This window comes from Talaromyces rugulosus, chromosome I, assembly GCF_013368755.1.
Source record: "Talaromyces rugulosus chromosome I, complete sequence".
In the NCBI taxonomy this organism is placed as follows: Eukaryota; Fungi; Ascomycota; class Eurotiomycetes; order Eurotiales; family Trichocomaceae; genus Talaromyces; species Talaromyces rugulosus.
Window position 1 is genome coordinate 6738468 of NC_049561.1, and position 22080 is coordinate 6760547.

Genomic DNA, 22080 nt, shown 5'->3' on the forward strand with positions numbered 1-22080 from the left:
GTAGCCGAAGATCATTTATTTTTAAACACAAGCTGTTTTTGATCTAGGTCACGGATATGTAGCGGTCAAGGTATGCAAAGGGACTAGACAAATTGGTTACATGTGCCGGTTGATCCTCCATGCGGTCTAAACAAACATGGTAATACCTGCGCCCTACTTATTCCCCATTTGAGGAGAACAAAGGCCAAAGGCCCGCCACCCTAAATCTTCGTGCACGGAATACATCCGGCTAAAACCTACTAGTAGCTACGAATGTACGAACCTAGTTAGCCGATGACGAAAACCCATCATATCCGACACTAGTTCGCGTAGAATAGTTTCTTACTAATACCTAGGTGATAAATTATTATGATACAAGGTATTAATTATTAAATAGCACCTACCTAATGTGCAATATATATAATCTGACACATAGATATATGGCTTGCATGTGGCTTTTGTATGTGTAAAATATCAAGGCTATGCGGCATGTGGCAACTATTATCTCATGGGACCCTACATATGTTGGCCTATGACGGCACACTATTAAACTGGGACCCATGTACAAAGTACGCACCAGTTGAATGTTTCCTCCAGTCATGTTTGATATTCCAGGTGGGAAAAGAAAACTCCCCGCATGAGGAGATCCGGAACATCCAAGACTCGAGGCTGCTCAGAGGAGACGGTGCCTATTAGTTAGTCTGTAATGGGTTAGATTATCCACATAAATTTGGAGTTTCTTTCTTTTCTCTCTCTTTTTTTTTTTTTTTGCATATTCATGCGTCTAAATGTGGATTGTTATTCTAGAAACTCGTCACATGAACACAATCGGCTGCGAGGTATTTATAGAACATGAATTCGCACATAATCACATCATATAGAGTAAAAAATATGTGCCGCGACACCGAACAAACCAATCATATGCGCCATCTTGCCGCGCTCATGTACATGTAGCATGATCATCGGAGATATGATACCTTGGGTAAGCTAGAGGGAAAAAAACAAACAAACTGTGTTGACTGATCGAGTCACTGGTGAATGGCTGATTCCAAAGACTAAAAAACGAGCGTCCTTGATTGGTTGGAATTGGATCCTGAAGACATATAATCCCGAATTTATAGCCAAGTCAAATGATCATACTTGGCTTTGTTGGCGTTCCAAGACGGGGAAATAACGCGTGGCCAAGCAAGCGAAGCTTTTTCCCCTCAGCGAACGCAAAAGCTTAGCCTAAGCCCCCCCCCTCTTTTCCCCACCCATATCCATGGCTCGAGTGTCCTTACCCGGATTAGCCTATCTTTTGTTCTATTTTGGGAACAAGCCAATGAGGATCCCATATGCTCTGTCGGGACGTTACGGATTTAGTTTCTACCAATAACAGCGTGTACGTGGACATCGCTCATTTATGATTTTCTCTCAAACATAGGTCTATATACAAAAATAGATACTGTCTATCACTTTCCCCCGTAGACACTCACTACTCGGCGCATCGCTTGCTAGCGGCGATGGAGTTAGTTTCGACCGCAAGCAGTGGCAAGAGATTCCGATCCTGTGATAGTTCATTAGCAAAATTGGGAAAGGCAAAAAAGCAATCAATGAAAGAGAGCCTACCCCTGGAGCGACCTCCTGAAAGTCCAAAGTACCCTTGTCATCCATCCATTGATACCCAAATCGCCCTAGATCCTTTTCGGACAGATTCGCATTGCCGTCTGTCGACCGAACTGTTGCGAGTTGCCATGAGATATAGTCCAACGGAATGTCTCGAACTCGAGCATGTGTTGGATCCCTCCAATAACGGAGTAGTGAGTACAAGTCCATCGCGATCAAGCATACAAGGACAAGCACCAGGGAGGCAAGTAAGACGAATATTTTAATTCCAATCTTGCTCATGTCCACGAGGCAGCTGAAGGTCTCGCCGGATGGTTGCGTAAGCGTCGCACTATTACCACTTCCTTCGATCATCGTCATGCCGTTTAGGACCCATTGCAGTTTACCTCCAAAGCCAGATCGGTCAGTATCTAACATAATCCCATATACCATGTATTTCCAGTTTTCAAGAGTGAATCCCGATAGCATTAGCGGCGGAACCCAGCTTGGCCGAGAAGGTAACCATGTTGCATTGAAACATTGATGCTGTTGCGAGCTGTTTGATCCCACGTTTGGGAGCAATGACCCCACTCAGATTCCATGTCTCCTGTTCTTCTACCGTCGTGGCTGGACCAAAATCCGATGCTGACCAGACGAGAAATCCGCTTATTCCATCGTTGTTATTATATACTCCTCCATCTCTAACCCAGCCCGGATGCAGGGAGGTATTATTCCCTATCCAACTGTCGATGGTATCCATACAGTCCCAACTCTCTGACGGGATTACCTTGTCTGTCCCCTGAATGCAATTCCAGTATCCAAGCAAATCTGAGCTTTGAGGCGAGAATCGAGAGCTGTTGTGATTTATTTTATCGTATATTCCGCTCACTCCGCCATTTATTTGAACCGCCAGATAAGCCTCGTATACGAGGCGCGCTGCCGGCCAATCTGGTGCTAGAATCAGAGGCCAACCAGTGTTGTTTGTGGCCACAACACCGTATTCGAAAGGACAATAGCCAAGAGTCGACTCGCGCGTGATGAAGGAATTTGTGAAGTATTGATGCGCAAGACTGAATACGCCTGTCCAGATCATGAGAGCACTAACGATTCCAGGAAGTTTTCGTACTCGCCAGATATAACTCGCTACAGTGCCCAAGGTGAGTCAGGACACAAGATCCCTGACCGGGACCGTCTTGCTTTTTCCATTCTTTTTTTGAAGTAGGATACGCTGGGCTGACCGTTTCAGATACAGCGAGCCAGTTATTGTTATCAGGAAGTTCAGAGAGACAGAGACAGTTGTGAAGACATTTCGCAACGTGACGGTGTCGACTGTGCTGCACACAGCGTGTGAATCGGAACATACCCAGGAATACATTTCAAGTTACTCCGTGATGATTCTGATAAAAATGGCTCAGCAGAAGTATTCTTACCACTGGTGTAAGCTTCATGGTGCTGGATGACAAGTACTATTTAGTAGAGTAGCCTCGTTGTAAAATGCTACCCGTGAGGCTCTTGAAAAATAGACCCTGCATTATCACACTCATAAAAAGGCGATTCAGTACTAGTTAGGAAGCGTTATCATGCGCCAAGCCGTAGCAAGTGGCAGGGATTGTTTCAGCTCCATGGACCAACTCGTTAAATGTCCGTTGATTTGGAAGTACATAGTAACTAGCGTGCTAGGTGGCTGCGTTAGTCTTATTGCCTCGGTTTATTCACGTTTTCCTGTATAATTCAAGGAAAAACTCGACAGACTAAGTTCCGGATTCCCGAGTACAAAACGACAAATTCAAGCTGCGCTAGGATTTTAGTGAGTTCTAGCCCTAAAGTCAACCCGTAATTAAGAGACGCCTTGACAGTAGCAAAGGCTTTATGGATGTACAATCCAACCATGGTCCTTAGAGCCTCAATTAAGTATACGCTTGTTTCCCATTAGATTGAAAGTGGAAAGCGATTCGAGCCGCTCCGCAATTTTAGAACCGAGAAAATTGGCGCCAACCGAAGTGTGGAAATGACTCATATGAGTCAGTCATATGATAGCCTTTTGGCGTGGTATGTTTAGCTTTGTTTAACCTAAAAATCCAATCAATTACAACTATGTTGAACTGGGTGGAGATCTGAGCCCTAGAAATAGAATGGAGCATGTTAGGGAGCGGGCCGGAAGTAGTGCCCGAGGATGTAACCGAATACTACAGTAAACCCTGTTTATAAGCACTCGAATAAAACAAGCGCTCAAGGTGCTTATAACAGGGTAATGCTTATAAAAAAGCCAAATAAAGCAATATTATTGGTTAACCTGGATATAAGCACATTTGTATGTAAGTAAAAATTCTCTCAAAGTGCTTGTAACTGATTGTAAGCACTAAATAGAGCTATTTTATTGGATGTTTAGTCCCACTTAGTAACGGTGTTTATAAGGGAGGGTGCTTTTAGCCAGGGTTTACTGTAGTAGTATTGTTGGTAGTAGTACCACATGCTGCTTTGCTTGTATGACCAACAAGGAGGTTCTTGGTGGGGATTCTGGTATTGTGGTTATATTTTTAGCAACAGGATCTATCTACGGAGTGGGGCGCGTTCAGCCCAACAAATACAATAATATCTATTTGTAGAATTTCAAAAAATAAATCTATGGTGCATATCACGTAATATCTCTAATGAAAGTCCTTTCATTTTAAGGGCCTCTACAGGGTAAGATATTCCTTAATCCTACGCATTGCTGTGGTAGTTTAATTTTTGGTTTGTGGACCCCGATATCTTTGTTGATACATGTACGTTGTTTAATGTTGCTTAACACCTGTTTTGGTGTTGGCGACACTGGTATATCCTTATATGGAAGTATATCTATTTTAGATCATTTCATGAGAGCAAATATTACATGTAAGCTCGCGGATTAACAACTTTCTATCTCATCTTGAAATCCCTCACTTGTGGGGGTTTTTCACTTGTGATATGCATTTCTGGTGTTGTTGAAATGCCTTGAAGCTCCAGAATCACTAATTCTCGTCCCCGATTATCTTCCACTCCTCCAGGAAGCTGTCCTCAAAGTCTTTCCTAGTTTTCTTGGGAACCCATCCAATCTTTCGCGACAAGTTGGCCCTCGTTTGTGAGTGAGAGGCAAATCCAAGTTCAGCAACCTCGGGCGGATTTTTAACTGCCTTTGCACCATTTTCTAAAGTTTCTTCCCTTACTTCATCTGAAGACAGAAAACCGGTCTCTTTACCTGTCTTCGCAATCCTCTCCGACACCTCGTGCCACGTGTGATTACCTGTTTCGCTAAAATATATCCCTTGTCTATTGGAAGGCAGCTCGTCTCCTTTCAAAATTCGGGAAATGACAAGCTCGTATAGCTCAGTCAAGTCTTCGATGTGAACGTGGTCCCACTGCCCCCTGCCTTCACCGATGACAGTTGTGAACCCCTGGCGCTTCGCAGCACGCATGATGGCATCAATTTGGATAGAAGTGCGGTTGAAGAACCCACTACCGATACCGTAAATGGTAGGCGACATGATTATATACGTCTTAATCTTTGCAGCTTCGCCATTTTGGACAACGACAATGTCGGTCGTGCGTTGTGCATATTTTTCCAGGTTTTCTCGGTAAATCTCGTACGCAAAAACATCTTCTTCATCGGAAAAGACTCGTGTTTCGGTATAAGTTTTAGTGATGGGACGGTCACCGAGACTCGATGTTCCCGATGTCTACATCACTCATGTCAATGCCTGTCATTGGAGAGTTTATGGGAGGGGAATCATACGTGGATGAGATGTACTGGGCTTCCTGTTACTTTTTGCCTTTCGGCCAAACCATCGATGATGGCTTCGGCTGATTGATGATGAAAAGCACTGGCTGAGTTGACGACAATATCATGTTCGCTCGCTGCCTTCTTTATTGCGTCTGTGTCATCTAGCCCTGAAAACAAGATCACGTTCAACCCTTTTTGCTCTAGCAAGCTAATTTGTTCTGGATTCCGAACAAGGACAGAAATTTTCAAGTCTTTGATAAATGGATTTTTTGAAGCCAATAAAGTTGAAAGAATAGAGCCGCCACTATAGGGGTGTCAATAATTTCAATGCAGGGAAACTGCGTTAAGAAAAAAAGACTTACATGTATCCGGTGGAACCGGTAATAAGGAGGCTTGTCATAGTGGTAAACTTGTGCTAGTTTGTAGATTAAGCTTTGGAATAATATAGAACGGTACTAAGGTGCTAATTTTGTAGAAGTGTTAAAAGGTCTGTCCGATTATTTTACCCCTCGTTTTCTATTACACAATCCACTAATCTCGCTTAACCCTTCCTGATATTTTCCTTGGCGTAAATCGAAGCCTTGGTCGTTTGCATCGGGATTAGTCGGATATGCGTCATAATTTTAGCGTAGAGCCTAAAAATCAAGGTTCTTAAAGTGTTGGATACTCCGATCACCGATGTCATGCCTTCAGCTGACCCAACTAGAGCCCCCTCCTTCGTTGTACGGCCGAGCTGCTGAAAGAATAGTTTCTTGTTGCCCCCTTCATGACCTTATCTTTTTGTATGGCCACAAATGCACCTTTTCACGTCTAGGTTTTAGAAGCTTGATAATCATCGTGCTGGAGTTTGATCCCATCGGTCCGGCATCGTTTGTCAATAGCCATGAATTTGTCCCAAGTAATATTCGAAAGCGACATGTAAACACTAGCATCTGAGTCTTGAAGATTTTATTTCGCTCATGGGCTAGTTTTGCGAACTGTTCGAATCCGAAATAGTATGGTATAGGTAGTTACTCCTTGATCAGAGCAAGTGTAGAAGAATCCATTTCGGTTGGTTCTGGTTGAAGGTCTGGCTATCCCGATGCCATATTTTGTCGCGCACGTCCTCGTTTTCATGGCCCGGAAGACGTAGCCTGACGTAAACGAGATTAGTTGGCAATCATGGATCCCTAGTTCAGGCAGCAACATACAAGAAAGCTAGATCACGTTGTACAGCGATAGTTTTCGACCGACAATAGAGCGAGATCCAAAGATGATAGCACCTAGTTGTTTGTGCCTGCGAAGGAAAGACCGGCTGAGCCACTGAACTCCTGCCACCTTATGGCGCTGCCTTCAACTTCCTTCGATTCATATCCCCAATCTGAGAGCTGCGTTATGTTCACCAATTGGTCCAAACGCGTCCAAGGTCAACCAGGTTCAAGACAGCGATAGAGAAATGACGATTGAGTCATACTTGTATCGAACAAACCCGTACAGATCCTCGACGATCCCATATCTCCCGCCTTATCCTGTTGAAATCACGGAGGTTCTAGAGGAGAACTTCTAACCCCACTATACGCGGATTGAAGAGATATTATACTAGCATGGATTTCCAAACATCCACAGTTTAGTAGAAAGAGCCAACTCCTACTCCCCTAAGGGGAGGTTCCAAGTCGTGAAGATGTCAAAGCCGAAGTATTCTAGCGGCGAGACTCCCAAGAAGGTCTTTCTGATAACATTCTTTGATGGCGGACTCCCGAGGCAGCTGAATCTCGTAATTCACGCACTCTCTTGCGCGGAGAGTCGGGTGCGTTAGTAACGGGTCGCGAGGGCCTCGCCGTGCACGCGTATCAGGGGGTCGTAGCCATCCAGGGAACGCGTCGCCATCCATTGTGAAGCTCGGGATGTTGTAGGAAATTCTCCAGAAAAAGTAGATAAACGAAGAACCAAAGTGCTGATTGTGAGATTGACTGGAGGATGTGGTAAGGATGAGGTTGGGAGATTCACAAAGAAAAGTGAGGATGAAGGAAGGAATTCCCTGCAAGAACAATAGAGGAAATTTGGGGTTCCCGGATACCTTCAAAACACCACCAGGAGACGTTTCAGGGGGGTTTTGACACCGTAATTAATTTGGAAACGTTTTCCAGAAACTACACATGCACCACAGACCTGCGCGCACACTGATTTGACGCGCCTGAGAAACCTGCAAGCTGGTTAGTGAGGCCATATAGGGGGGGGGGGGGGGGGGGGGGGGTTGACAACGTACTGAGGAAGCTTGCAGCGAGGCCACTGCGCGTACTGATTAGTGAGGCCTGGGGGGGTTGACGTTGGTGCGAAGCTGTCGACAGTAAGTCGGTGGAATCAGGTCACTTGACCGCGCTTCTCCAGAAGAAGCACCGCTTGCACACAAAATAAATTTCCCCCTAGATAGCTTCAAGTCTTCTAAGTAATTTAATAATAATATTCGTTCATATTCTGAAGCTTTATGCAACTTCTAGCTTGTCTTGTCGTATCCGATAGAAGGCCGGCTCTATATATATATAAGAGGGTGATGTTGAGATATATATAAAGGTAAAGCGTCAATTGTGTCGGATACGACAAGCCAGAGGTGAATAAAGCTTCAAAACATGAACGAAGAATAATTATTGAATTACTTGAAAAGACTTGAAGCCATCTAGGGGGGGAAATTTCCTTTGTGTGCAAGCGGTGCTTCTTCTGGAGAAGCGCGGTCAGGTGACCTAATTCTACCGACTTACTGTTGACAAATTGTACGTAGGTAAATATTATGTGGTTTGTTTACACTATTCCTACATGTATTTAGGAAGGAACGTGTGGGAACGCGTCAAAAAAAGACCAAAAAAAACCATTTGACACCCCTTGAAAACGTCTTCAAAATCGGGACGTCTCTAAATTTTGATACGTTTTGTAAATACAGATATGAATTATAATGCATCACTTATTATTTAACGTTTTTTTTTGGAAAATAACCGTATTTGACACGTCTTTTACCCGCAGATACGGGTATTAAACGTCTCCCTATTTCAAAACATTTCCACCACCAGGCTTTTGGTGTTCAAGAAACCCCCTTTCCCGCTATTGTTCCTCAATTCAGATCCCCCATCTGAGATGCGTTATCTTCACAAATTGGTCCAAACGCGTCCAAGGCCAACCAGGGCGGAACCGTTTGTCGGCAGACCGCCCGGCATGACCATAATAATGCCACATTATGATATAAGATAGATACTAGTTTTATATCATATTTTCTTTAATAAATTTCAAGTAGATTATATATAATATAGTTCTATTATGTATATTAATGCTACTGCATACATATTCTACTCCCTTATTTTATACATACATTATTCCGCTAATTGCTCTCGATTAATCATTCTTAACTATTATTCTTTATCTCTAACACTGTTTTTTCTATTAGCTATCTATCTATACAATTAATAATATATATATGTACGTATGCTTGCTTAGAAGCAAGCAAGATCATGGTTGGCTGAATTACATGTATCAAGCTGGTCATTGCCATATCTATAACCCGATGCCCCTCCGTTGGACATAAAAGAACAGGTGTTTGCTTCTCAGATCTTGTTTGCTTGTATACTTTGCTCTACACTCACACACTTTCAATCTATTGATACTGGTTCCTTATCTAGAGTATGTACACTTCTGTCTAGCTCTGCTTTACATCCGCTGAAATTGACCAAACCATGACAGTCATTCCATACAGAAAATGTAGACTGTAGAAGCGAAGGCCATTTCGCAGCGTTGAAATTGACGAGAAATTCTTTTTACAAGGCTTGTGCAGCAGCTTTTCCAGCAAGTCGACCGAATGTGAGACAGCGGAGTGCGCTGTTGCATGGTGGGTCTACAATGATTGTCAGTATGTTATGAGCTTTTTTAAGTTGGGGGGGGGAGAGAGGTAGGTTTCCAAGTAAAAGCCTGTCGCAGCAAAAAGTTGAACGTTGGCAAGAGTCCACTCTCATGAAACGGAGATAAACATACTCTGTTTGATCGTCAGTATGATATAAAGAGGGGCGAACATTGCGAGCTTACTTCATTGTAGTAGAGCCCGCTCAGTTCACCAGCGCAGTAAAGACCTGAATTAAATGTCAATCAATCTCACGCGAAAATCATACAAACACGTTTTTGTCACTGATAGGGCCAGAAACTCACCGGGAATAGGGGCACCAGTCATAGACATCACTCGGGAATCAAGATCAACTTTCAGGCCGCCAAAGGTGAATACAACTTTCGCAGTCAATGGATAGCTTGAAGTTCATTAGTAACAGTCATCTTTGAGAGCTGCATGGAATTTTGAGTACATCTTACCCGTAGAATGGTGCTACTTTGATCGGGTTTGCCCAATTAGTCTTGTTGGGCGTCAGACCGTTGGTCCTTTTACCGTCAAGAATCATGGGGTCGAACTCTTTGTTATCAATCCTGCTCCTAGTTAAGGCAACGATCTTTAAAATCTGTTATAGCCCCCACTCACGAGGAATTGTACTCATCCAACGTCTGCTTCAAATCTTGAGGGTTGAGGCCAAGCTTTCCAGCAAGTTCCTCAATCGTGTCACCCTGTTCCGGTTCCAGATCAGTTGTATCGTAAACCCAGCCAGGTCTGAAGCGGTCCATGATTGGGGCGTCGCTGATGCTTTAGCTTCAGTGAGTCAAATGAACCCGAATACATGTGGGACTCGCTAGCTCACAAGTATGCCTTTTGATTTTGATCTAATATGCCATTATTATTAACGGTGGCTTTTGAATCCTCAAATTTTTCTTACCTACCTCGCCATGTTTCGTAAGCAATGACTTCACAAGTTGCAAAAAGTCTGCATTTGTTAGTCTGCCATCTGTATTCCTTGGAGAAGAAACGTACGAGCGATTTCCTTCGTCGTAAAATCGCTTGCAATGTCTAAGTGGACGAAATAAGTCTATTCACCATCACACAGAGGATAATTTTCAACCTACTCGTTCACCACAATACCAAAGCTGTGGCCCCAGACAGTTGCCTCTGGCTTTGAAGAGCGTGTGTCCACAAGCTCGCACTGCCATAGTTTAGTGATATTCGCTCGTGGCACGGAGCATACTCACATGCAGCCCATGGAAAGAGCCCGCAGTTGCAGCGCCGACTTGTAAACCCATCGTGAGACCATAACCGGTGTTGTACTTGAGACCTGGGGCAACTAGCCCTAGCTGCTCGGATCTAGGCCCGACATATCGTCCCATCCTTTCAGAAGCTTAGTCCTAGGCCTTTCGAGAAGGCTTACATTGCACTCACATTTCTCTATTTCCTTCAAAACCACCGCAAGAGAGCATAACTTGCTTGCCAAAAACCCGGGAAAAGTAGCCATCGTTCTTTCGAACCCTGACCCCATGAATAGTGCCGTCGTCCACTGTTAAGAGTTGCTCCGCATTTGTCTCCCACATGATATCCACATTGGGAAACGATAAAATATGCTCTAATAGTTTGAGAATGATGGCGTAGCCGCCTCCCTTTTTACAATGATTAGAAGCTGAACAGGACACTATGCGCTGATTATACTTACATCGCCCTTAGAAAAATTCTGGTCTAAATGCGCGTTAGGGTTGATCTTTATTTAGGACGGAACCATCTAGGAAACTTACCAGTATGAAATCCGAGGTAAACGTTCTTCTCAGTCTGGTGCTGGACCTTGACGCCGTCTGCCGTGAAAAGTCAGATATAATTCCGATTAAGATATCGGGAATCTGTTTACGGTCAAGCAGGAACTGAACTGTATAAGGAACTTCTCTTTCCAGTTTCTCGCAATATGCCTGGTCAGCGAGTCCGTTGCTGCTATGGTCAGAATATATTAGGCTACACGGGGCACGACCGCGAACCTGACGAGCTAAATGTCGGTGAGTCGTAGCGAACTTGAAAATCATTCTCAAATTGCTCACCTTCATTTCATTCTTGAAATTGCTGTCCAAATTGTTGTCTGCACAGGGGATCAGCATGGCCTTTATCACAACTGTAGTTCTTTCGCAACGCACTCTTGTCCAGTCGAAAGAACGCCGGTGTCCATCTACAACTTCTTGTCAGCTCACGCACTTCTCAGCATCTCCAATACATAGGGCGTCACACCTGCTAGCCCCGCATCGTTCTCCCTCTTTACCAGCCTCAATCAATGCTACTGTGGGCATCTTTCCCAAGTCTTTGGCATGTTCGAGGAAGTTCAGAGTGGTCATACACCCCTATTTGGCAAGGTTACCGTGTTAATCAATTTGCCTTCGCTCACTGTTTCACAAACTTACAGCAAAGCCAGAGCCAATCACGATAAGATCATATTTTGTGAGTGCCCCAGACGATCTGGTGTTGACACTACCGTTATCTTCCATGATCGAATGTTTGTCTGCTTTGTTCTCCGTGTTTGTTTATTTTAATGAAGCGGTATAGTCTCTGCAAGGAATACAGAGACGCGATAAATTATATCCAAAGGGGAAGTGACAACTTTTTGAGTGTCTCTCTCTTTATCCGCTAGCGAAAAACGCCACGCGGCGCGGAGTTCGGGGGGAGATAGGGAAAAATCAGAATCGGCTTACAGAATCATTGAGTCCGGACCCAGCTGGCGAGAAGGAAAATCTCCTCGGAAGCGTGATATCATTGAAGAGCTGTGATTCCTGTAGTAAAACTTAGATGGTAAGGTCCTATCCTATCTCCCCGTCGGAACATACTGGCTTGGTATTGTCATGGCCGGATCTATCGGTACGCTCGGAACGTTTACCTCAAGATTACTTTTGGTTTTACTTGGAAAACACCATAGGTGGTTTGATGTATCTCTACTCAGACAGTCAAATTGGACGTACAAGCCCCAAATTGGAGAAGAAATTCATGGTCTCCAATTTGGAGATAAGTGGAGATTTGTTGGATTCTGGATCCGGCGTGGTCATGTCAGCTAATGCGGCCCAGACTGATAAAGAGCCTAATGTACCTAGGAAAACATCATGCATGCGGCTGTGCCAAATATGTGACGAGATATGGCGACCTGTTACAATTGCAAATTGAATTGGCAACAAACTGACCTTATCTCTGATCGCTTTTTCCACATTAAGATTACTTTTGCTCATTTTCTTCCATTCAGGATTCATCTATGCCAAACTACTTGGAGGCTCACGGAGCGAGATATAGATTATGAGGTCCACATCTTGTCGGGTGATTGCAGGATGTGGTACTCATGGCAAGATAGTTGCCCCCAACAAGTGTGTGCAGATGCGGAATGGGCCACTTAGCAGTCTCAGTCTGATCACCCTGACGAATGTTTTCTTTTCAAACTGCTTCAGATCGAGAAACGGCCAAGGACGGTAGAGGGTTCGAATTTCTGACTTGAGTAAGCCTTCCGATAACCTCCTTGGCCATTGCGATCACAGGTGGTCCAAGCTGGATTGTCATTAGTCCATAGACGTTATCTCTTTTTCTACGTAAGCCTGTGGGGGCACCCCCAATCAGAATCTGTCCGGGAGACGTTATAGAATAATGGGCGTGGGTACGTGTGTCTCATACGCGTGTGAAGAATTGCAGCAACTTCAGGTTAAAGTTCTAGGCTTTCTCTACATGATTAGATCACCCTGATCTCGCAATGCTGAGACAAAGTCTCGAAAACTGAGGGGAGGCTTTTATTCCCCCGCTAATGGCCTCCGTGGAACAATTTTTTTTGCGGTCGTTGGTTCGATTATTCATAGCCCTTGACTGATGTTGGAGAGATATACAGAGCGTGGGGCGAGATTTGCGGGCTATAGAAGCTTGATAGGTATCGAGCTTGATCAAACAATTTGGGAGGAGTGATGAGATATTCAACCATTAAACCTGACGCATCAACATCTCTGGATTCATATGCAACGGCGAAGTAGAGCTTCTATATAGTAGACGTTCTGTACCATGGAACTCTTGTAGATCCATTACACTGTCGCTTATTTTATTTTTACTACTACAAGTAGCTATAGGATTACGTCTCTCGAAAGACACAATTAAAACACGTCATTCAATGACATACACTTCTTGCCAAAAGACCCACCATTGTTAGATATTTTAAAATATAGGAGACGGAAGTATCTCGGTCAACTGATGAGGTTGTCCTTACATTATTCAAGTGTCTTGTTTTACTTTGTATTCTTGGGTCGATGATGATCCTCAACTCATGTTGAAATTCATTTAAACCGTTTTCCCTTCATTCTCCGCCGGCGCAAAGAATATTTTCAAGCACTTCCAGGTCTTGACTTGACATCAATTCCCCTAAATCCATATAGGAAATTGGATCGGCAATATCAGAGGATAGGAGGTTGTCAGAGGATTCTGATAGCGAGTTTGATACGGCAGCGTCAAAACTTGTCCGGTCTAGAGCTGTGTGAGATTGAGTTAGGCTTGTTGAGAAAAAAAAAAGAAAAAGAAAAAAAAAACAATACACAATACGCAACAATACGCAGCCTGTTGATGGGCCATGAAGATTTCTTAAGGGCATTGACCATTTCGCAGCGCGCATGGCGTCACAACTGTCTCCGGAAAGGCAAAGCAGAAGGTTCGACTTACTTGGAGCATCCAAGATGACTGCAAGTTTCGAAAGATATTCAACACATCTTTCTATCACCCGATTACCAGGATCAAGTTGACACAATGCTTCGATCGCCTTGTCAATATACACTCGAGACCCATCCACCATGTCCCATCCCAAAGGGCTATCTTTTCGCTCCTTGGAAACTGTCATAAGACACCCAATAAGGACCAGCGCAGCATTGAAAGCTTAAACAGCGTTAGTATTATGCCATCCCTATAGAACATGGATCTGATTCTCGTATAGCTTGACTCACTGTAGTATAATGAATAGTTCCACGCACCCAAAAGCCGACGATATTGAGCTCCAGATGTCGTGATGCTATAGACCATAGAAATGATAGCGGTCGAAGACTCCACACAATTCTGCACACTTGCAAGGCCTAGAGGCAGCATTACCCTTCTGTCTTCGTTGGATATATCACTCGAATGCCAAAATGCCTGAAGGAAGCTCTCTAACCGGGGACGGTGCAAAAGGATTCGTAGGTTGTTGTAGCGAACAGATAAGACGATGTTGAATCGATGGTGAATGACAGATCCCGTAGTCAGCTTGCCAACATCCTCAGGTGTCACCAGGCCTTCCCAAATATGCAATTCAAGGGACGGCACAAGCTCAGTCCGCCATTTGTTGAGCTGGCGTTGTCCATCCAGAATGTGTGATATGGAATCTGTAGTGCTCGGTGAATTCTGAAAATCAAGATTCTGACCGTAGCAAAATTTCAATACATTGTACAAAATGGCATAAAGCTGTCTGTATTACCGTTAGCAGTCCGAAAATGACAGCTCTGGAAAGCCTACATTGCAGCTGTAAAGAAATTGCCATCCAACTGAGTAGAAATACTCGTATCTGAGTTAGAGCTGAGCATTTGCACGTCTTTATTGGGTGCATCCAGACGTATAAATGACTGCGGTATAGAGCATGGGCGGCCGAAGGTCATGCTCAAAGTCCTAACATGACATAAATACACCAAGCATGATTATACTGAGAAGTGTGGAAACGTACCGGTCTAATAGAACACAACCGTACCAAGTCCGCTTGCGAATCTCATGTTCCAGAGTAGAATATTTCAGGTTGGCACTTGGGGAATGTATACCTAGCTGATAAGCAGTAGAGATAGCCAAGCTATGGGTAGTCCACGCTTGGGTTGACTTCTGGGTTCCTTGGAGGTATTGTCCCAGTATCAAAAGATATTGCACTGGTTTTAGAAAGTCAGTTTTGAAGATATGCTATAGTACCGGATTTATGGCCATTTGTAGTCCCTACTCACCCATCTCGAGACTTGCGTTACGCCTAGAGTCTCTATCACAGAGGCCATTAGCTCTCTGATAGTATATATCGGATTCTCGGATACGTTCCTTCGGCGGTATTTCATCATTTGTCGATAAGCTTGCGGAGATTGCGAGTATTATATTCAACAGCCCAAGCCATGTTCGGCTGATTTTGCTGAACCCTTCTTGCCGCATACTAAGATATGTCTCACAAAACGACATCTCGTGAATGAAGGGAAGCAGCTGGCCTGTCTTTTGAAAGTATTGTTGGATCAAGCTCCACGTTCGTTCTTCTGGTGGCAAAGCGTAAATATTGACATGAGTCGTGTCGCTACAATCTTTGGTTGAGATTCTTTGGTGCAAAGACGGAGCTTGAGACCGGCTCACACTCACCAAGCCTCCGCGCATTCTGCGAGGTGACGATGCCGGTGAGGAGGAGATAATGTTTGAATTCCCTTTTTCCATCGCTCGAGACATATATTTGATGTAGGCTATGTTGGAGGAAGGACCTTCGATGACTCTTTAAGCCAGGGCCATTGTTGGATGATGATGGAGGTCTTACCAAAAAAGCCGCACTCCTCTTCATCGGTGAAATACATTGCGCCCATTCCGTCTATAGCATTCTCAGAGGCATCCACCTGTCCAAGTTCGGAGACACTATGGCCTGGGGAGTTACGCGTGCTACCCTCGGGTAGGCCCTCCGAAGCAACCGAGGGAGCCACACCTTGTGCGCTTTTCAGATGCTCGACAGTTCTTTCAATGTCATCCAATCGCCTCTCTAAGCGCAAAATGTACCTGCCTCAATTAACATTCTGTTTGTAAAACCATAGGTTGTGTTACATGAATAATACCTTCTGTCCCCGGTGAGATTGCTCAGAGATCCATCTTCCGAATACAAGCACTTGATCTGGAGTTCCTTGCATAGAGAGCACGGCGTTTCGCCTGTGCACTATTTTAATACAAAAAGTAAGCTTCGCAATACGGAAAAGACCATTTCTCTCTGTCCGATTCACCGCTATGGATTACCTACTCGAGATTTCCGTTGCCGGCATGAACTGCAAGCCAGGGGAACTCTTCGTCGTTTCAGGCTTGGTGCAGCAGGCATCATGGGTTGGAAGTGCGACGACCGTCGAGGGAGAATTCTGAAGCAGCCTAAGAGACAACTGGCAAATGTCCGCTGCGATGATTGATCGTGAATTAGTAAGAATGAAGTTCCAACTCGATCTGCGTCGGACCGCTGCGGATGTAGTTAGTAGTGCCTAGCAATTTTTCCCCAATTCCCAAATGCGGGCCGAAAATCAACAGAAAACAAATCTGAAGGTCTTGGACCATTGCATGACATACCATCACGCTCGATCATTCATCTACAAATTACATGGACAGATATTCATTTTTAGACTTAATGATGTTGCTCTCTCTAGCGCCAAATTCCTCATGGTTTTTCTGAGTGTTTATGGGTGTCAGGGTTGCAATTGGAGCAGAGTGGGGTTCCAGCACCTCATCCTTAGACCCAGTCGATACCAGTGCCACTGCTTTTGATCTATGTACCAGCTTCTCAGATTCCACGCGTTGATGTTCAGATTCAATACATGGTGTGATCTGGTAAAAGTTCCAGCTATTACGCTTGCTTGAACGGAATTGGAGACGGCAACTATAGACCGTAGACGAGATACGAAAGGTGCCAATTAAGAAGCTAAGTGTGACTCAAAGGTAGTAACAGAGTAATTTTGCAGCTCAAATGAAATTGCATAGTTTTAATGAAAATACAAAACTGAAGAAGAAACCAAGTCTGTGGGCGAGTGCGCTAACAGAGTTGGAGAGGCCCCTTTTATTGGCTATTACCGCTATAATAGATGGTGAATATTAATCCTCTGCAGCTGCTGCACGATATCGTGAGATGCTTGCCTCAACCTTGAAGGCCTGGATCAACGGACGCGAATCTTCTGGATGGATTTAAGAGGCGCTACTCTTACTTCTCCTGTGTTGCAAGATTATTACATCATCATCTAGAAGCTGTACTCATTCGGTATGTATAAGCAAAAAGCAAACACCCAGAGGGTATGTCGCCCGCGAGCTCTAGACTTTATCGCTGCGATGCGTACATATATCCCGAGATTCGAACTTGTAGTTCTTTAGGCTAATAAATTTGCGTCCCTCAAAGCAGCAGCTGATTGATTTCGTCACGATGGCGGCGTGGGTTTAGTGATACCTTCTGGCAAGCTTTTTGTTGTTCAAAAGAAGATTGATCGTTTCAGAGGGATTACGTGAGGATACATATACAATGAGAAGATCAATTTGACTGGAAATCAACTTCATTCTTCGTGTAGATGCTCGGAAATAATTCGGCTTAGTTCCTGATCTGCACCAGCCTCATATCACAACAGTTACTCCTTTTTCCACCCGCTCCATCGTTCAAAATTTCCCGCGTCGAGGTTGAACAAATCCAGCATTCTCCCGACACTCTGGTTCACCAGATCCTCAACCGACGAAGGTCTAATGTAAAACGCTGGTACAGGCGGAAATATTATTGCTCCACTTCGCGACACAGACAGCATATTTCGCAGATGAATGTCACTCAATGGTGTTTCTCTAGTTACTAGGACCAATTTTCGTCTCTCTTTCAGCGTCACATCTGCGGTTCGTGAAATCAAATCATCGCAGAACCCGGAACTTATCGCTGCCAGTGTCTTCATACTGCAAGGCAGGATAATCATTCCATCTGTGTGAAACGACCCACTGGATATGGGCGCTGCCATGTCACTGATATTATAGACGTGATCGGCGAGGGCCCTGACATTGGAAGGATGATAGTCTGTTTCATATTTGATGGTTGATTCGGCCCATTTAGACATGATCAGATGGGTTTCGACGTGAAGATGGCGAAGGGCAACAAGCAAATTGATCGCCATTATTGTTCCGGTAGCGCCTGTGATTGCTACGACGATTTGCTTTGGTGGCTCGCCTGCTTGGTGCTGGTTGGTTGGCATTTTCGGATTTATGAGTTTTAGAAGCGTACTTCAGGTTTTTTGAATGATCAGGAAAGATTATGAAAAAGTATGATGCTTTTTTGCTGGATATTATAGAAGCTATGGTCAAGGGTCGAGAAGGTGTTTGTGGCATGGCAATCGCTGCCCGGATGTAAATCGGATCGATTCGTAGCGTATTTCCCGATTCAGAAAGCGCATTCTTAGATCGGATTGACAGAAACGCACGGCATCATCAGCTTGCCAGCTCTGTTGGGCAGTCGGATCGACTATTCATGGTCTGCCGTCGTCGGAGGGAAGTGACAATGGGATTTCTATACGGATAGTGCGGCCGGGGAGATAGGATGGCCTCTCGGATGCAAAAGAGGATTTATGGGTCATAGAAAAATAGTGGATGTTCGGAATACGATCGGCATCCCGAGGCTTAGCGAACGCCGCCATGTCCCTATGTCCCCGGTCATAGTTACACCGTAAGTTGCATGACCATGAGAAGCAAGGACGAACATATTAAACCAGGACCTCAACACTGATCAAGATGAAACAAATATTTTTCTACTCATTCAACTTCTGGCCGGCTTCTGAGACCATCTACTATTGCAAAGCAATAAACAAGAGCTTTGTGAAGACACTGCGGCAACGAATAAGCAATCGCTGACATCGACCCGGAACTCTCAAGTATCGAAACATGTCTACAGAAAAGCTCTCTGCCGCATCATCCCTGCGCACATTCCTTGAAGAATGTAAGGCGGAGGGGGATGTTGTGGAAATTGATCTGGAAGTCGATCCCCATCTCGAGTCCGGTGCCATCTCTCGCCGTGCATATGAAACGGGTAGTCCAATGCCGCTCATCAACAACCCTAAGGGCAAAGATGGCCCAGAAGGTCTCTTCCGCATTCTTGGTGCTCCGGTGGGTGTCCGAAGTGATCAAAAAACTAGATATGCTCGTTTCGCGAAGTCTATTGGGCTGCCTTCCAACGCAACTGGACATGACATCATCCAGAAGCTTATAGCCTCAAAAAAAGCTACGCCTATTCCACCCATTGAAGTTCACGATGCACCGCTCAAGGAGCACAAGATATTCGGCGATGAAATTGACCTCCTGAAGCTGCCAACTCCACAGAATCACGCTAGAGACGGAGGCAGATATTTCCTCACATATGGCCTTCACAGTGTTCAAACTCCGGATGGGAAATGGGTGAACTGGGCCATCACCCGTTGCATGGTGATCGGTAAGCGACAATTGACCGGCCTCGTGGATGTGAAGCAGGATATTGGGGCCATTTGGGAGATGTGGAAGGCTCAGGGAAAGGACACCCCCTGGGCTTGCGCCCTTGGTGTTCCGCCAGCAGCCGTAAGCTCTTGTATATTTTGTTTATTTTTTGATATTCTGTATCAGCGTCATATGCAATTGTCCAAAAGGCTAACTTTTGAAAATTTGAAGGCCGTCGCTAGTGGTATGCCACTCCCCAAATTCGTGAACGAGCCGGATTATGTTGGTGCTATCACAGGAGTTCCTGTGGAGGTCATTAAGTGTGAGACAAATGACCTTGTAGTGCCGGCACAGTCTGAGGTAGTTCTCGAAGGAACTATCTCCGCAAACGAGACGGCGCTTGAAGGGCCCATGGGAGAATATCACGGTTTTATCTTCCCAGACAAAAAATCGCCCCAGCCGGTAATGACAGTCAACGCGATTACCTATCGGAGCAACCCCATCGTTCCTATTAGTGTGGCAGGTCGTTCTCCAGACGAAACTCATACCGTTTGGGCTTTATCGATCTGCGCTGAAATTCTCGACTTGTTGCAGCAGGCAGACCTACCAATCACCAAGGCCTGGTGCCCGTACGAATCCCAGGCAATCTGGTACGTGGTCCAGGTCGATCGGAAGAGGCTTGTGGAAATGAATACCACGCCTGAGACATTCTGCCGCCAACTCGGGGAGGTTGTTTTCTCGTCTAAGCCTGGTCGATTTGTGCCAAAGATCTTCGTCGTTGGCGACAATATCGATCCTAGTGATTTGCACGAGGTCGTTTGGGCTGAAGCGACCAAGTCCCAGCCACAAGACAGCGACTTCTTCTTTGTGGGAAATTATCCAACCTACACTTTAGTGCCGTACGCCACCCACGGTCTTAACCCTCACGAGCCGCAAGCCAAGGTTGTCAAATTGTGCATGTTGCCTGCAGAATTCGAGACGTTGGACCGTCCTTGGGTTGAAGCTTCTTTTCGTGCATCTTACCCGGAAGAAATCAAGAGAAAAGTCCTGGATAACTGGCGGGCATACGGGTTTGGAGAAAATACTATGAATATTTAAGCATCAGGAGAATCAGGGCTCACATCACGTTTGATAAATAGAGACTAGAGCTCTAATAAACAAATATGCAATTCAATTGGTGTTATAAACCCTCATGAGAATCTTGTATTCTGCTTTGGTGCTGCTGTTTCGTATGGTGCAAGATTGAGCATAATGTACAGCACCACAACACCATTAACTTAAATTCTTGGGCATACACAACACCCCAATCATAAGAACGACCGCAAATGCAGCGAACCCATGGTGGCTCATATGTACTACTCCTTTGAAGGCGATGCGATCCCTCTGGAGAAGCAGTCAGCAAGAATCGCCACAGTAGTGTATCAACATGAGTCGAAGAAGGCAGAGCCCACTCCGTGTTGGAATGATGCAAAAGTGAGTCAAAACATTTTTGATGCCAACCTTCTCAACACCAGTGCTAATAACTTTTGGGGATGTAACAAATTTGTGGAGAATATACATGTCAGGGCTATCGACCCAGACATTGATCCGGAGGACGACGTTTTAGCAGATCTTGCCAGAGGAGTAGCAAACAATGATCAGATCCAAACCTGTGGCAGTATTAGGGATTTCTGGACTTCGTGGATGGCCTGCTTGTGTTAAATGCTGAAGTCAAAGAGATAGGCACTTAGCTCCTACTGTATCAGTCGCAGGCAACCATACTAGATAGGTTGGGAGCAGGTTCAATTGGTGCGATTCTCGCGCATTTTGTCTATGTTAAATTATCGATTATTTGTCATATATCAAAGGCATACTTGAGCTGAATGTCTCTGTACTGCTTCTAAGGGCTGGTGCCTCAGACTAGGAAAAGCCACTCTGCATAAAAAGCAGAAAGTGTCTTAAATCCTGATCAAACGTTACTGTACGTAAACAACACCGACAGACACTTGGTTTGAACATCAAGGTCACGAAAGTTGAGAGCGGACGTATGCTTACGAACTTTGTATCTTATTTTTTTTGTGTCCTGCTTCTAGTCGCTGTATTCGCAAACAATAATGCCATCACCCTAGAGCCATACTCCGCACTACTTGTAACTTGTATAAGCCTCACAACGATTGAGTTGCCTCAAACTGAATTCCTACTCTACTACATGGCTCCTAAAATTTTTCCTCGATAGGTTGATTCCAGTTCTCGTCTGTCTCCCCTAAGGAAAGTGCTAATCCGCAAAGATGAGGTGTGGAGGTCTGGAAATTCCCCAGCCAAGCTTCAAGTACGCTAAAGAGCTCGTGATCCCACCACTCACACTGATAGTGTAAGGATAAGTTGTCGGTTACGGTTAGAAACTCTAGGCTTCGAGGGAGACAATACTCTATTCGTTTAGTCATGTCCGCCGAAAATCCCATGAGGAATGTGAGGGGACGGTATTCGGTTATTCCCTTCAAGGAACCTTGAACAGTCCGGGGTTTACCTGCGCTTTAATTATACTTAGCATTGTCTCTGTCCAATAATAAATACTTTAAAGTTACTAAATTTGGAAATAAAAACAGAAACCTAGTTAATATAAGCTAGCAGGCATTGACAATCAACTTCGTCGCTAGCGGTCTAAAAAAGAGTCGTCTAAGTCATTAAAATAACCCGAAAACTCATCATCTGTCGTTTTATCATCATCTGAGCACTAGTTGGGAACTTGTCCAGTGTTTCTTTCTATTTAGATGAGATTATG

The 22080-nt window shown here is 44.7% G+C and overlaps 6 protein-coding genes across 6 annotated transcripts; 1 reads left to right on the top strand and 5 right to left on the bottom strand.

Annotated features, from left to right (window-relative positions):
• Positions 1–1453: 1453 nt before the first annotated feature.
• On the bottom strand, positions 1454–2052 carry TRUGW13939_02303 (uncharacterized protein; the record flags this gene model as incomplete). The annotated part of the gene is made up of 2 exons (XM_035485497.1): positions 1454–1525; positions 1588–2052. The coding sequence occupies 2 exons, from the start codon at positions 2050–2052 to the stop codon at positions 1454–1456; spliced, it is 537 nt and encodes a 178-aa protein (XP_035341390.1).
• Positions 2053–4553: 2501 nt separating this feature from the next.
• TRUGW13939_02304 (uncharacterized protein) lies at positions 4554–5702 on the bottom strand (the record flags this gene model as incomplete). The annotated part of the gene is made up of 3 exons (XM_035485498.1): positions 4554–5258; positions 5315–5606; positions 5665–5702. The coding sequence occupies 3 exons, from the start codon at positions 5700–5702 to the stop codon at positions 4554–4556; spliced, it is 1035 nt and encodes a 344-aa protein (XP_035341391.1).
• A 3379-nt stretch (positions 5703–9081) lies between these two features.
• Positions 9082–11650, bottom strand: TRUGW13939_02305 (uncharacterized protein; the record flags this gene model as incomplete). The annotated part of the gene is made up of 18 exons (XM_035485499.1): positions 9082–9158; positions 9434–9561; positions 9623–9733; positions 9786–9944; positions 10000–10021; positions 10079–10122; positions 10170–10205; positions 10262–10338; positions 10385–10520; positions 10572–10786; positions 10840–10862; positions 10919–10975; positions 11029–11105; positions 11153–11160; positions 11213–11250; positions 11306–11337; positions 11397–11506; positions 11567–11650. The coding sequence occupies 18 exons, from the start codon at positions 11648–11650 to the stop codon at positions 9082–9084; spliced, it is 1434 nt and encodes a 477-aa protein (XP_035341392.1).
• Positions 11651–13476: 1826 nt separating this feature from the next.
• TRUGW13939_02306 (uncharacterized protein) lies at positions 13477–16233 on the bottom strand (the record flags this gene model as incomplete). The annotated part of the gene is made up of 9 exons (XM_035485500.1): positions 13477–13649; positions 13836–14045; positions 14114–14607; positions 14655–14804; positions 14860–15052; positions 15125–15616; positions 15688–15920; positions 15977–16074; positions 16156–16233. 9 exons carry the CDS (start codon positions 16231–16233, stop codon positions 13477–13479), a joined length of 2121 nt encoding a protein of 706 aa, XP_035341393.1.
• A 1276-nt stretch (positions 16234–17509) lies between these two features.
• On the bottom strand, positions 17510–18112 carry TRUGW13939_02307 (uncharacterized protein; the record flags this gene model as incomplete). Its single annotated transcript, XM_035485501.1, has 1 exon — positions 17510–18112. The coding sequence occupies one exon, from the start codon at positions 18110–18112 to the stop codon at positions 17510–17512; it is 603 nt and encodes a 200-aa protein (XP_035341394.1).
• Positions 18113–18794: 682 nt separating this feature from the next.
• TRUGW13939_02308 (uncharacterized protein) lies at positions 18795–20417 on the top strand (the record flags this gene model as incomplete). The annotated part of the gene is made up of 2 exons (XM_035485502.1): positions 18795–19460; positions 19551–20417. 2 exons carry the CDS (start codon positions 18795–18797, stop codon positions 20415–20417), a joined length of 1533 nt encoding a protein of 510 aa, XP_035341395.1.
• Positions 20418–22080: the final 1663 nt, after the last annotated feature.